We start from the raw sequence: 14,780 nt of genomic DNA, 5'->3' as shown, positions 1-14,780 counted from the left end.
TTGGGTGCTCAATATCCTGGAAAAATGAAGTCATTGTTATGCAAGTGCCATGGTTGGAACGTTGCAGCCATCATGTCAAATTTTCCGTTGCTTGTTCCCCTCTTGCACTGCAGAGCATGGGAAGCAACAAAATCAACCTCAGTTTCCTTCCTTACACAAACACACGAACTGCCATGGATATGCCACAATAGGTGAAGTATCCCTATTCATCCTTTCCTTGCCAAATAATAACAAAGAACAGAATATCTGATATACTGCTTTTCAGAAACATAAGTGATGTTCACTCTTAGAGAAGTACTACACTAAACTTCAAAGATTATTAACATTCGTAACACCTTAGTATTGAAAGGATGGTAGACTTGTAATGCAGAAGAAAGAGCACAGAAATCCATGATGCTTTGAACAGGAATGCAAAAGAAGCAAATGAAAGTGGAAGGAGGTCAGCTGATAGAATAGCCTTCATTGTATAAATGCATTTTTTCTTCAGTTTTGCTAAAATCCTCATCTTCTGGTTTCCCATAGCTGGCAAATATAATTTGGATTACAATCTTCAATTAGTAAAAACCAAACAAAAGCCTCTCAAATGCTTGTCTATCACTATGTCTAATATACTCACACATTTACCGGTTAAATAATAGTCTATAAAATGTTATTCATGACAAAACCCTAAAAATCAAAGGAATATAATTACAGATAGGTGGTCTATGAAGAACAGTTAAACCATGATCTACTAGTGACTTTAAAGAACTCCAGTTTTGTTAATACTAGTCCATGAAACGTCATCAAATTATACACTACTCTTTATGTTTAATACTGATTCAGTGAAAAGAATAATTTTGAACAGGTAAAGACATACGGAAAAACTAAAATGAGACCAGTTATTGACTGTAGCAATATTGTCCTTGATGTACCAGGATGTACAGGATGTACTGGGTACAGGAGCAGGTTTTACATTACAATATAAATCAAATGCAGACATGGCACTTTAAAACATTCTCAGTTCAGTTGGTTTCTATGAGGAGAAAAAGTTACATGTCTACATATGCCACAAAAGTTACATCCAAGTTTAAATGACTATTTGGAAATAATGCTATTTCTGCAAATTTGTAGCTGAGACTGCTGTTTGACTTATATCTTTCTGACTTCAGATCAACAGAAAAAAGAATTACTCTGGAACCTGACTAGAGAATCAGAATTTCAAGGCTCCTCTTCAGAAGAGCAGGAAATTGTTAAGGAGACACCCAAAGTTTGGTTCCCATCCTGCAGTCCCACCAAGCCAAAAAAGGCACCTCTGGAAGTTTTTGTGCTTTTGAATCACAAGAAAAGATTGATACAGATTTACGCTGATTTTTCAAAGATCTCTATACTAGTACCTGTCATTTCTTCCTGGCTGCTAATTTTTCTCAACCCTGCATCCTACCATTGTGCAACCCCAAACATTTACATACACACCAGATAAAACTGATTGTCTGCCAGGCTTGCAACCCCATTTGTAACTGCCACAGCACACTCAGGGTCAGGAACCCTCGTCTGGGAACAGGATAAACTCCTGTAACAGGCTCTATTAGGAGCTACTTATGATGACTGAGATAAAATTAACCAGAATGTCTATGGCACAGACCTGCAAAATCATGTATTTGCATATATTTGGACCTCAGGAGAAGGCAGGTGCTTTAACTCTAATAGAACAGTCCAGGACCCAACCCAAAAGCTCACTGGGTTTTCGTCTGCAAAGCATCATACCAAGCTAGAGTTTGGATACCGCACCAAAAAAAAAAAAAAAATCTGTATTACTCACCAGTTTAAGATTCACAGTTTTTAGATAACAGTTTATCTATCATCTAGGCAGGCAACCACCTGACTTTGCCACATCCAGAGGACATTATATTTCAAAAGCAGGAGGGAGTGATCAGTCTTTTGGTAAGAAGATGAGAAAACTCTTTCTTGAGTGAATCACTGACTGAGAACTCCAGGGAGGCCCGAAGGAGGAGATGAGGTATAAGAATCAGCAGCCTCCATGAGCCTGGGACTGTCTAATGTCCCTGCTGCCTGGGAACACTGGGACCACATCTCTGATCACGTACACCAATAATTGGTTAATAAATAAATTCAGCTTCCCAACTGCAAAACCGGATAGAATGACAGGCATTTTAGATTAAACAGTCTAAACCAGATTTTTTTTTCAGTTTCTGCTGCTGGTACCTTTATAAACTTCTACAATCCTGTCATCTATTTTGAAGCCTTTAAGTACTTATTTTTGTATGAGCTTATCTTAACCTGGTTTGTGCCAGAGGGCTTGCTAGATAACTGGCAAACACCAAGACACATGAGTTCTGTGGACATGGTCATCCTTAGCCCCAGGGGTAGTGAGACTGGCTCACCAGGACTGACATGCCAGGGCAGCTCATCAGCCTGCCCAAGAGTGGAAGGAGACATTGCCATCTAGCTGCACGATGAAGAACTGGGATGTAGAAACTCGCATGGATGAAGCATCTTCGAGACCACTGCTAGCCAGGTAAGCTTGCTGGCAGCTGCCACAGAGAAGGTCCCTGACTACTGAGGGAGGATTGTCCACTCTTCATGTCAGCAACTGTAAAAACCATGCATGAGGAAAGGTTAATGCCTATCTTCAGCTACTAACATCTACCCTGGTTCTCAGATGCTTAAATGTCTCTGAGCACCTGGCCCTAAATGACGTAGGAACATAAATCTCATTGATTTACTCTGGAGCTATTAAAGAATTAAAGTCAATTTAATCTGTTTGTGAAGCTCGTTTGCATTTTTATCAACATGATAACAGTCTCAGGTCTTCTCCCTCCTTCTAGTGCTTGCCAACAGGCTCCAGCTAAGACTTGTCACAGGAGACTGACACAAACCTAGGATCCTATAAAACCAGCCTATAAACAGGCCAATGCTCCTGAAAACTACTACACCTCTTTTGGGCAGGTAATGCTCTGTGTGCAGTCCTGTTTACAGTCACCGTTCCTGCAGAAACAGAACACCCAGTGTTTGCCAGACCACCCTGAAACAATCACAAAACCTGTTTGTAAGCAAGGTTGAAAACATTTACTTCATTCAATCGATGTAAGGGTTAAAACACAAATTTACACAAAAACACAAAAGTGGAAACACTTTAAAAAGAAAAGCACAAGACATGAAAATACAAGTTCAGATTATATTTACTTCTCACAATCTCCTTTATCTGTTTCAGTATCACAGCTAGCTGCAGAGCCAGGCCACATCCCCTCCTGAGGCTACCCCAGGGCTATTGTGTTTTTGGGAGGTCTTAGATCTGCCTATTTCTGGGAGGCAGACTGAGGGGTACAGGACTGAGCCCTCCTTCCCCAGCCTGAAACGTCTCCTCCCTGTAAGGGCTCCCCTGGAGTTAACTAGGCACGGGAACACCACACGGTAATGCCAGCATGTGGAGGAGATACCTCATTTCTCCTTCTTCCTTAGGTCCTCTTGATGTACAGACATCTATGGCATTCTTTAGTTAAACTTCCAGGCTATACCTTTAAGCTGGCTCTGCTTCTACAGCCTTCCAAAAAAAAATGTCTGAATTGCAATGCACACCTTGAGAAACAAGCTCCTCAAGCTGGTAACATTCCTTCTGCCCTGAGCTTTGAGACCAAACATGAAACAATGAAACTGGGAAAGGGGGTTTCAAGCAAGCAAGCTTCTCCTCCCCATGTTCCTGGCTAATTTTCTGAGGTTCCCTTCTAGGTGCACACTCTGCCAAAAACCTTAAGATAACCTTAAGATTTAGCAGATTTTTTAAACACCCTGTAGCACTGCAATTCCTCCTGTCTTCCAAAGTTCCACACATGAAAACAGCAAGACCTGGTAAGACTCAAACTGTTAATAAATGCAAAGACTAGCAAATCATACCCATGCTTTGCAGCAAACGCGAAGGGAATGACTAAGCGCTCAGCTCCCGCTAGCACCTTTCCAGAGACGAGACCTCAGAGAGACAACTGCTCATTCCAGCCAGCAGACAGAGACTACAGCTCCTCCATGCCAGATAGGGGTGATGAGGCCAAATTCCTCTGAGCAGTAACTTCAAACAAGGGATTGAAATAAAACTTAGCAGATATCTTGATGTATCACCTTGTCTGTTCTTTCACAAAAGACTTCAGAAAGTGCTTTTTACTGCTGACACAGCAAGCCAGGCACCCATCACATACAGGCTCACAGGAGAAAACACCAGCAAAAATCTGATGGACCAGCAGAGACTTTACTGATCACCTGTGGCAGTGACAAAACCAAGGTATCACAAAGCAGCCATATTTCTTCTTCAGTTCAAGAGCAAAAGGATTTTGGAACAGAAAACAAGCCTTATTTTCTGTTTCTGACATTAACAAACTGCAGTGAGGTTATGCCACAAAAAGAAAAAAGGGCCCTGTAGATGAAATCCTAGATTTGACCTGGCCTGGAGAGCAACTTACAAGAATTTATTTACATTTGATTTCCCAAAAAACTAGTAATTCTTCCTTTTATGCTTACTTGTGTAAGGCTGCAGTAGTTGTTGGGTATCTCTACAAATCACTGAGCGGCATAGGGGAAGAGCACAAGGCCTGGTCCCTGGCTGGCAGCCAGCTCACAGCCCTGCACTGTGCCACAGGCAGCCCCCAGAGCCAGGCTGGAAGTGGGCAGAGGGATGGACACAAGTGGCTGCCCAGCCAATGCCAACTGCTTCTCTCTGTCTTCTCCCACCTGCTCCACAAGGCCAAGCATCCAGAGAGGAGCCGTGGTGTTGCACTGAGCTATGCTTGCAGCAGCGACGTGGCAGCTAAGTGGCTACAATGGTAAAACAGGAGCTACAGCCTCTTTCCTCTGACAAATCTGCCCACTGGCATTTGGACCCTAACTACCAGACTAATTCACCAGACCCAGTACATTCTGCCAGTTACTTAAAAGCAGCCCAGGTTGTCTTTAAAATAAATTATGTTTTCATATGGAGACCACAAAACGCAGCAGACCAGAACATGTGCTGAATTTCCAACCTCTGAGGGAACAGAGCCTGAACGAGGATGGGGACGTAGATGCACCAGCTCCTCACACCTGGCTTTCCTTCTGTCGCAGCTTCAGAAAATGCATTTAAAATCCACTTTTGACAGAATTAAAGGCATCAGATTTTATATTCATTAAACACCTGTCTTGGGAACACATGGCTGCATACACTTCTGCACTGCAAATGTGATGAAAAGTAACAGAAGAATTTCTGTTTAAAAAGTCAAAAATTGGTCCAAAGTATTTATGCAGTTCCACTATGTGTCCCGCTGGTATTTTGGGACTTCCATTTGCTCTGACTGTTAGCCTCTTTCCAACGTTAAAAACCTAAACAAACGGGGAGGAAAAAGCATTCCACGTTAAAAAAAAAAAAAAAAAAAAAAAAAAAAAAAAAAAAAGTAGTGAGCTCTCTTCTGTATGCAAAACCAATACTGCTTTTTGAAAGCGTTTGCTCTAGTGCCCTCTATTGCTGAGCCCCCCAAACATCCAGCTAAGGGTTAACTCACAAATCAGCACTTTCTTTTGGTTTCCCTTTAGAAGAAACCTGACCAAAAAGTAAGAACTGTAAAGAAAAGTATGGTTTAGGTCTAGCTGCCTGAGCTGCCAAGAAGCTGTGAGTTCCTGACCAGACCTGAGCGAATAAGCTCTCTCTACTTGCTGGAATTAACAGTGGACAAGAGGTACCACTTTGAGTTCATGGAGGAGATGGATTATAAAAAAGTGATCCTAAGAGCTCAAAAGAGACCTGATTTACCCGCTTTACCTGAATGCAACATTGGGAGTTCATTCTGAATTGCTGCTGAAGGATCAATGATCACTCTGTTAGGGGAGATAAAAACAGCAGTTATATCCTAGAAGGACAGAAGCCAGACCTTTAACTGACAGATCACATGAAATCTAAAAACTTGAACTTCCTGCTAGACCAAACCTGCAGTCTCTTATGTTTAAATGTGGGATGAGAAAAAAGTTGAATCAAATCCATTAAATTAAATGAAGCTTAATACAAAAATAGTTGTGCTCGTGCAGAGTATTCTGTACTGATCATGTCTAACGCTGAGTACAGCTCAATTCTGAGTATGCTTTTGCATGCTGCATCCAAGCTTGGTCTATGTTTACATATCAAGTTCTAATGTTACATTATCTCTTTAAAACAGGTAATTCCACACTACTAATTCATTAATGTTCCTCTTCATAAATGACCAATCCACAGCTTTTATTTCAGACATTATAGGTCATCATTCCCACCCTGATAGTGGACCTTGTCGCAGATATACTGGGGAGGTGGTCAGTTTAATGTACACTGTTGGTCAACCATTTTGTCTTCCTACAAGCTCCCAGGGCAGCAAAGAGATGCAGTGGAGAGAAACAGCATCTTCCAACAGCTATTTTATAATGTGGGTAAAGGAAAGAAAAAATGTGGCAGCAGAAAGTAAAATTAAATCTTCCAAAATACTTCAGAAGAACAAGTCCACAAGAGGCATAGTACTAGCAATTCCTGGTGATACTGACACTCTCACACGTTGTGGACATTCACTTCAGTAATCCTGATCCAAGCAGCCATTGTGCCTGTGAGATGAAGTTCAGTCTCTGAACAAATTTTTTTCTTACATTTATTACAGGCTTATGAAAATCTTAATAACTCTCTGGGTACAAATCAGGGTTTTCCTTTGGAAGGGAGGCAGAGCAGGCATAGAGATTCGTCTTGTCTCATTTAAAACTGGTAGAGCCAAGGAAAAAGGAATTCAGTGGGATGCCACATTTGTCTCATCTAATTATCTGAAAAATGGAATAAAACAACACATGATGCAATTTGCAAAAGCCACATGACTGGTAAGAGCTGTGAATGATAACCACCATAGAGAAAAACATACCATGGATTATCCAGACACTCACAGAATGCATCTCCCTTGGAAAAATACAGACTCACAAATGACAGAAAAAACTAAAAAGTTATTTAATGAGTAGAGAATTACACAGAAATGAACAATAATGAGAGATGCTTTCATATTGCCTAGCTTTTATCAGCATTGCACTTGAAAAACACAAGAACAAATGGACTGGGTTAGACCAAAGATCCATCTAGGCCAGTAGCCTGCCCTGGGAAGAGCCTGCCAGCAGATGCTTAGTGAACATGTATGAGGAAAAAAAAAGTTAATTTTGAGTGAAATTTCCCCCTTGTGCCTTTCTACTCTCTGGCAATCTGCAACTTAAAACAAATAAATGAGCCAGAGGCTGTATCTGCACCTTTTTATTTAATATCCCTTGATGGCTCTTTCCTCCATTAATTTATCTAATCCCTTCTTGAATACATTTATACTTCTAGTCTCCTAAACATCCTGTGTTAGTCAGTTCCACAACTGAATTATGTGCATGCATATGTATGTGAAAGAGCAGTTTGTTTTAAGCCCCTTGTCTGGCCATTTCATGGTGTGGCCCTGACTTTTACGCTATGAGAAATGGTAAAGAACTATGCTGTTTGCAATTCTCCACGCTGCTCTTATTATTATAGAAGCATACTCTCTTGCAGCTGCCTCTTACCAAGCAGAAAAACCCCAGTCTGTAGGAGTTTACTAATCTCTTTGATAATCAGAAGTCTTCTCTCGTATCTTCAAATACTACTATACCCTTTTTGAGAGTGCAGGGTGACCAAACTGCTTCATATGACATGTGGGCATGGCATGGTTTACTGGGATTTCACTTTATTTCTTTCCTAACACTTCCATATATTCAGTTCCCTTTTAGCTTGAACATTGAGAAGAGTCTCTTCAGAGAACCATCTACATGATTAATTCTGTTTTCCAAGTGGTAACACTAAATTAGAAGCCACTGCTCTGTATATGCAGTCAGCATTTTCCCCATATGGTTTTGTTCATATTTATCAACACTGAATTATGTTTTACTGCCCAGTCACTCAGTATGATGTGTTTCTTCTACAATTAACTTTAAACTACCTTAATGACCTGTTAACGCTGACATCTTGCACCCATCTTCTTTTTAATTTTGTTAATAAATGTTTTTTTTATTACAGATGCCAACACAGATTCCTCTAGAACTAGGTAAGTGCACTTTTAAGCAAATCAGACAAGAAATACTTAAAATGAAAAAAGATAGGAAAAGCACAGAGATGTTTTTGAAGAGGAGACTAGAAACTAAAATTATGCTTTCAGAACACAAAAGATCTTTAAATGGAACACTTCCATTAATAATCTATGTATTCTTAAATGAACATTGGACACAGGCCATTGAATGATGATTAAGAACATTCAGATCAAATGGTCTGAAATGTCCGAAGTAGATGAACAAATATGAACCGAAAGGACTGCACTCAGTCCTAATGCAGGCAGAAAACCTGTATGTATGGCCTGATAGTTAAAAGGCCATCATCTCCTACCTAGTTCCAATCTGCTGCAGTATCCTACCCATATCCAGCACTACATAACTCATAGCCATGAACGAGACGTTCAGGACATAAAGATGCAGCAGTCTGAAAAGGCTGGATCAGAAATCCTGGTTACCCACCACAGCAAGTCCCAGCGAGATGCGACCTTGGGTTGCTGGATCCATGCTCCGGAACAGCCACCTGCAGTCATAAGCTCACCTTGTCTGCTACCATGTTAGGTTTAAATATAACTGATTTATGTCCAAGCTGGCTTCCACTGAGACAGTGCCCTTCTCCTGCCTTTCCCAAAGACAGCTAATTAATCCTTCAAATGATATTCCCTTGGAGGCAACCATCTTGTCCACCCATGTGAGCTTGAATGCTCCAGAGCCACAGTTCCCAAATGTCCCTACACTCCATTTATCATCATCTGTGTTGGGCCAAAACTCTCTCCATCATTACCAGAGATGGATGCTCTCCTTCTGACTACCCCTCCACAAGATCTGCAAGCCCTCGCTTGGCCTGAGGTATCCATCACACCACAGAGCACTGCTCCTACACACAGCACAGCTGATCCTCAGAAGAGAACTGGGGCCTCAGTGAACTGTGGGGATGGCCAGGTGAACTTTTTTTACTAAAAATACAGGAGACATATAGGTACTCACTGGACAGTTGCAGGTATCCGCGCAGGAGACATGGACCTGACTACAGGGACTGTAGAGGTGTGATATGCAACCGCTCTGAGAGAGCAGGGGAGGCAGTGGCTTTCACCACCTGGGTTTTGACAGCACAGAAATACAGTGACATTATCTCTTCATTAATTACTCAGCTACACAGTCTCACAAATGCTAGGTATGCTACCTCTACATACCCAAACTATTCCCAGAATAACCTGATTGAAGAGGTCATGTAAGGACACAGGCACTTAAAGCATAACCAATCATATGTTACCTGGCCAAATACGAAAATAAGAAATTAAATCACAAAAATTTTAAATTAAGCTGCTCTAAATTGACATATGACACTAAAATTATGTTCTCCATTCCTATATGTGTTATAGATTTATTTTGTCAGCTGGATATATTTTGGAGAGAGAGTTCAAAGGCTGACTTTTCTCTTTGTCTGATCAGTTAAACTTTACATGTGAATTCTTTTAGGAGATAGTAAGTTTAAGGGGTATCATCAAACCTCTGTACAAGTTTCCATTTATTTTGCATAACACATATTCTTACATAAACATGATTTTATACTGGACACTTGACCATTCTAACCCAAAATCCTTCAAAGTCAGTAAAAATACTAACTTTAATATTAGAGAAGGTCTAAAGGAGTAACACGCTAGGGGAGGAAAATTGCAAAAAAACCCCAACCAACAGCGGAGGGTAAAAACCAACCTCAGGCTGTGTGAAATACAGTTAGTTTAAGATTTTGTCAATAAATTTTCACTTTCTGCCCTCTGAAAGAGCATTCCTACGTACCTGGTAGGGCAGCAGCTCAAACTGATGAGAATCGTCCCCAGCCGAGAGCTGAGAATAAAGCTCTTCATGAGCCAGTAGGATTTGGCAAGAAACACAACTACACAAAATCACCCACCTCAGATTGACTTAATTTGCTGTGTTTTTTTATTTATTATAACAGCTTCAGAGCAAGCAAGGTTTGCCACTGAGGCAGTTCTGTCAAAGTAAAAAAAATGACGGCAAGCATTGTGCTTTACATGTTTTCCACAGAATATTATGGGATGCTTTTCTGAACAGGTCTAAAATCTGTTTTTTTCCTGTATAAGCCTGAAAAATGTCATAAACATTTAAATCAATGCAGATCATAAGATCATCTCTGCCAGGGGTGAGCATTAGTTGCTTTGGAAGAAACTGCAAGAAACAATAACAGTTGTGGGATCTGGGCCACAAAATTATCTCTAACTAATCCCTAATTGTTAAAAATTAGCTTAAACCCTGAAGCAAGAAGATTTATGTCTCTTTCAAAGCTTTTCTTGTAGCTTCAATTGTCATAATATTGAATATTCTTATTCTTCCAGACCCTCTTTAAATCTTGTTACATTCCTGACCTCAGCAGCATCCTCTGGTAATGACTTCTACAATTTAATTACACGCTGAATAAAAATTTTTTTAAAAAATTCCTTTTATCTGCTTTACATTTGTCATCCCTCACCTTATTCCTCTGCTATAAAACAGAGAAAATAGGAGCTACTTGTCTATTTTGATTTTTTTGATCATTGCTTTCTTTAGTCTTATCATGGCCCTCTATGATATTTTTTTCCAATTCCATTGTGTTTCAATACCCCTCCCTGTATGTATGTACTTTATCATGATAAAACTTCTAGTGATATGATGTGTCAACACAAATTCTATGAAGATGTTGTGGAAAAAATTCAAACATATTTCAAAGAAATAAAGGCTCTAGAACTCTAAATACTACATCCCTCAGTTTAAGCCTCTTGGAAAATGTTATGTACCTTTGACTAAACTAAATGCACTTAAAACATTATCAGCTACATTCAGTATATTCTGAACCATGTCTAAGATATTTTTTAGTCCTTCAGTAAGTAATTTAATCAAAACAAGTTACTGAAGACCACCCTCGAATTTTCTTCCTTCTTTTAGAGCTTAGAAAGGAACATGTTAGCTGTAGGCAATAGTCTGTGGCCAACTATCCCAAAGTATCCATCCAAGGACAGGCTGGAAAACTAAGGATTTTTAGAAACAGCAACTTAACTATGCTTTGATAGCTCTTTCTAAAATTGCATCAAATGCAACTTTCTGAACGCAGGGACCTATAACAGTTCTGAATTCACTGTCATACTTAAAAACTAATTTTGTGCTTCGGCAGATTTTGTTTCTGGGTCAGGCAGAGAGGACAAGGCATCCCGAGACATGGAGTGACAGAAGCACAACAAAAGCAACAAGTCTGAGGGTACTATGCAAAGGCACAGTGCTCATCTCTTGGTTCAAATGATGTATGATATCACACAAGATCTATGATGACAGCCTATTAGAGAACGTAATCTCTGTTCTTCCTATTGCATCCAAATAATGGAAGTTTCTCTTTTGCTGTTGTTAAAACATCAATTTATTTGTTAAAGCATAAGTGGCTAAAAACTATCAGTAAGTATTATTGAAACTTTAATTATCAGCTGGGTTATTCATCTGTGAAACAAGCCTAGCGATGCAGAATTGGTCTGCCGGCTCATCCTTGCTGACCCAACCGAAAAATTCTGTTAGTGCCAACACTGGCGCAAAATCTGGCAGAAAGACAAAGGCAGAGATAAAGCTGAAAACTCTAGTATGTTGAAGGCGAGGCTAAATCTCTTTGTGTACCAAGGTAACTAGATGGTCAGTACTGCTCAGACTAGGCTTATGTGTTGGAGAACTCTCTCAGAAGGACAGAAGGGCATTTTGGTTAAGAGTTACCAAAACGTGGTGTTTTGGAGTTAAGGAAGCATGTGAATAATTTGGTAATTCCTCAAGAACCCAAGGAAAATTCTGGCCACTCAAGAAAAAGGCAGAAATGTTCACAGTCTTCAGTGTAGTTAAGGTTTCATGCCACTTGCTGTCTTTATAAAGACTAAACAGCAATCAGTGCAAACAGGAGCTGTATCCCCTCCCCTGTGAGAGGAGCACCAGGGCTTCAGATTCCAGTTTATTACAGACTTACTCAATGAGATTGGTTTCAAGTTTGAGCTGAATTTTCATACTGACATTTTTTCTGCTTGGGTGCAACCTTCTGCTAAAATGTCACATTTCCACCAAAACCATAATTTTGTGATAATCATCTCATTGCACAGGTAGGAAAGGACATCTGGGTCACTTCAGACACTATTCACAAATTCAGTTCAAAAGAGATGCTAATACATACATTGAAATGATAGTAGAAAGGCAAATCTTACTCAAACCACTAGATGTAGAGGGAGATGGGAGAAAAACCACAAAAAGTATTATTTTTAAAGCACTCAAAGGTCACATTGTTTCTTGTTACAAGTCATGGATGCACTTATTCTTTTGTAGAACTGAGGGAAAAGATAACTGGCATGTAAACATTTTCACCTGTGTGTAACTGAGCTAGCAATTAAAGCTCTCAATAGCATTTATCAGTAATTTTTAGCCACTTATGGTTTTACAGAAACAAAAGAGATGCAGGAATGATCTCATGTTACAAAGATTCATGATGATTTCATGTATTAGGAGGACTTGAGATTATCAATATTCAAACAGAGGTTAATCAAATCTCTAGTTTTAGTCAAGGGAAGTTTTGCCACAGACTTCAATGAGCTGGGATTTCTTTCTGGATATTTGAAATCCATGGACCTCTTCACATGGGAAAGAAGTCACATGTCATTTAGACATATGGCCCAACAATGTCTCTGTGACAGGTTTCAGGCAGTAGAAGTTGTCCTTCCCCTCTCAGAGTCACAAATCTGTTATTTGAAGTACAACACTAAATTGCTCAACTGCAGAACTGACCCAAATCCCATCCCAAACAAATAGAAATTTGGTATTAACGTTGTAATACTTGCAGAATTGACAAGTACATTATTTCGGTCAAGAGTCCTCATCAAAAGAAAACTGATCTTGCACAATTAGTCCTTTAAGAAGAGAAGAAAGAATTCATATTCCTAACCTATGGCAGTGCATGTTCCTCCAGACCCCTGAGAGTATGCCTCAGCAGCAGCTTTAACAGACCATACTAAAGGGACAAAACACTCTTTGGGCTTTAAGGGTGTTTATGAGAATGCTAATCTGAGAGATGCAAACGCTTCTCTGCCAGGACTGGACGAGGATCAGAGCACTGAGTTGTCATTAGGAGTAAAGCCTTTTACTAACTGGTGAGCTGAGTGGTACTGCATTTCAGCTGATAAAATGGAAGTGAAGGACAGTGCATCACTGCTGAACACAAGCCCTTTCTCTAAGCTGCTCATCGCTTTGTGTGAACACTGGTACAATGAGTTAAGCTCTTTAGTTGGTTTGATCTTCACACAGCCTTCTAGATCAATTAACAGGTTAAGGCAATTCCAAATAATTTTTTGGCAGGTATTTAAGTCATCTTAGAGCTCCTATTTTGATACCAAAAGGAGAAACAAGGTCTACAAAAACAAGACGCCAAATATCACTGACATGAATATTAATAAGAATAAATTATACGGATGCAAGGGAATTCTTCATCTGAGCAAGTCTAATGAATCTTCTATTGCGTTTCCAGAACATTTTTACTGTTTTGCCTACTGAGCCTCAGAGAATAGAAAAATGCAAACAATGCTGGCCTGCAAAAGTTAACCAACTGAATGGAAATAAATTATTTTTCCCTTTGAATTTCTTTTTAGGAGGAAAAAATGTCTTAAGAAACACAGCAGCAGGCTTACCAGCAGACTTCCAGAGAAGTTTTACTGTCCTCCTCCTTGAACTGCTCAATGATTTAGGAAACCAGTAGAAAAACCGTGCTATCCTCCTGATGGTTTTCCTCAAGTCATTTCTTATTGCCATAGCTGGAAGGGCTCCACAGCTACACCAGGAACAACAGACATACGTATCCAGACAGAGAGAGGAAAGCCCATGAACACCCACAGAGAGTGTGCTCGCTCTGAGCTCAGCGTCAGTCAGCACGTCTCAGGACCACCTGTTAGTCCTAAATCCCCTCCCTCTCCGTCACTCTGCTCCGAGCCCTCCAGACCTCCCTCTTCATTACAGGAAGCAGTTATATTAATAGATGCTTCGGCTAAAGAAAGACCAGTGCTTCTGAGTCTTAACCTGGTACTGTGTTTCCGATGATGTTAAAACAAGACATGTTTTCCACAGAAAGGTTTTGAAGGGTTCATTCGTTCAACTCTAGCTACCTTTTCTCAGCTGTAAACAAATAAACTCCAAAACTGATAGGGACAAGTCGCCTCTCAAAAGCCCTTCATTTAAATCCACAGGATTTTCTCTATGAAGAGTGTTTCTCAAAGACCTGCTTATGAAGGTTCTTAGCAGTAAATGTAACAGAGATTTCTACAGATACACAGGGTGTTAAAAATGTGACTTTTAATGTAGAGTCAAATCATTCACTGTCACAGTTTACTTAAGAATCAAGCATCTATGAAGATATCGCTATCCAAAGAAATTAACAGCATCTCAGTACTTAGACTACACATGCTTCAAGCATGATACATATTAAATGGTGAATCCAGAGATGCTATGAGCTAATATATGCCCTCCCCCAACATTTATCAAGAATTTTAGCATAGACTTTTTAGCAGCAAGACTATTTAAGCACTTCCCAAGCTTAGTATGATTTCCTCAACTATGTCACAAGCTTCTCTTCAGCTTCTCACATTTTATTTGATTTTTTTTCTTCTGCTAGATCTGGATGGTAGAAAACACTGAAAACCAAGACTAAT

General features: G+C 39.9%; 1 protein-coding gene across 1 annotated transcript in view; it reads right to left on the bottom strand.

Annotated features, from left to right (window-relative positions):
- Window positions 1-13,887, bottom strand: part of RASSF3 (Ras association domain family member 3) — a 99,081-nt gene extending 85,194 nt beyond the window's left edge. Inside the window, exon 1 of the mRNA XM_074870491.1 lies at window positions 13,767-13,887. Within this exon, the coding sequence (XP_074726592.1) occupies window positions 13,767-13,887 (121 nt within the window). The remainder of the gene's footprint in view (window positions 1-13,766) is intronic.
- Between the last annotated feature and the right edge of the window lie 893 nt (window positions 13,888-14,780).

The sequence above is a fragment of the Strix uralensis genome, chromosome 5 (genome assembly GCF_047716275.1).
Source record: "Strix uralensis isolate ZFMK-TIS-50842 chromosome 5, bStrUra1, whole genome shotgun sequence".
Taxonomy (NCBI): Eukaryota; Metazoa; Chordata; class Aves; order Strigiformes; family Strigidae; genus Strix; species Strix uralensis.
Note: the sequence above shows the minus strand (reverse complement) of the source record. Positions and strands in the feature narration are given on the sequence as shown.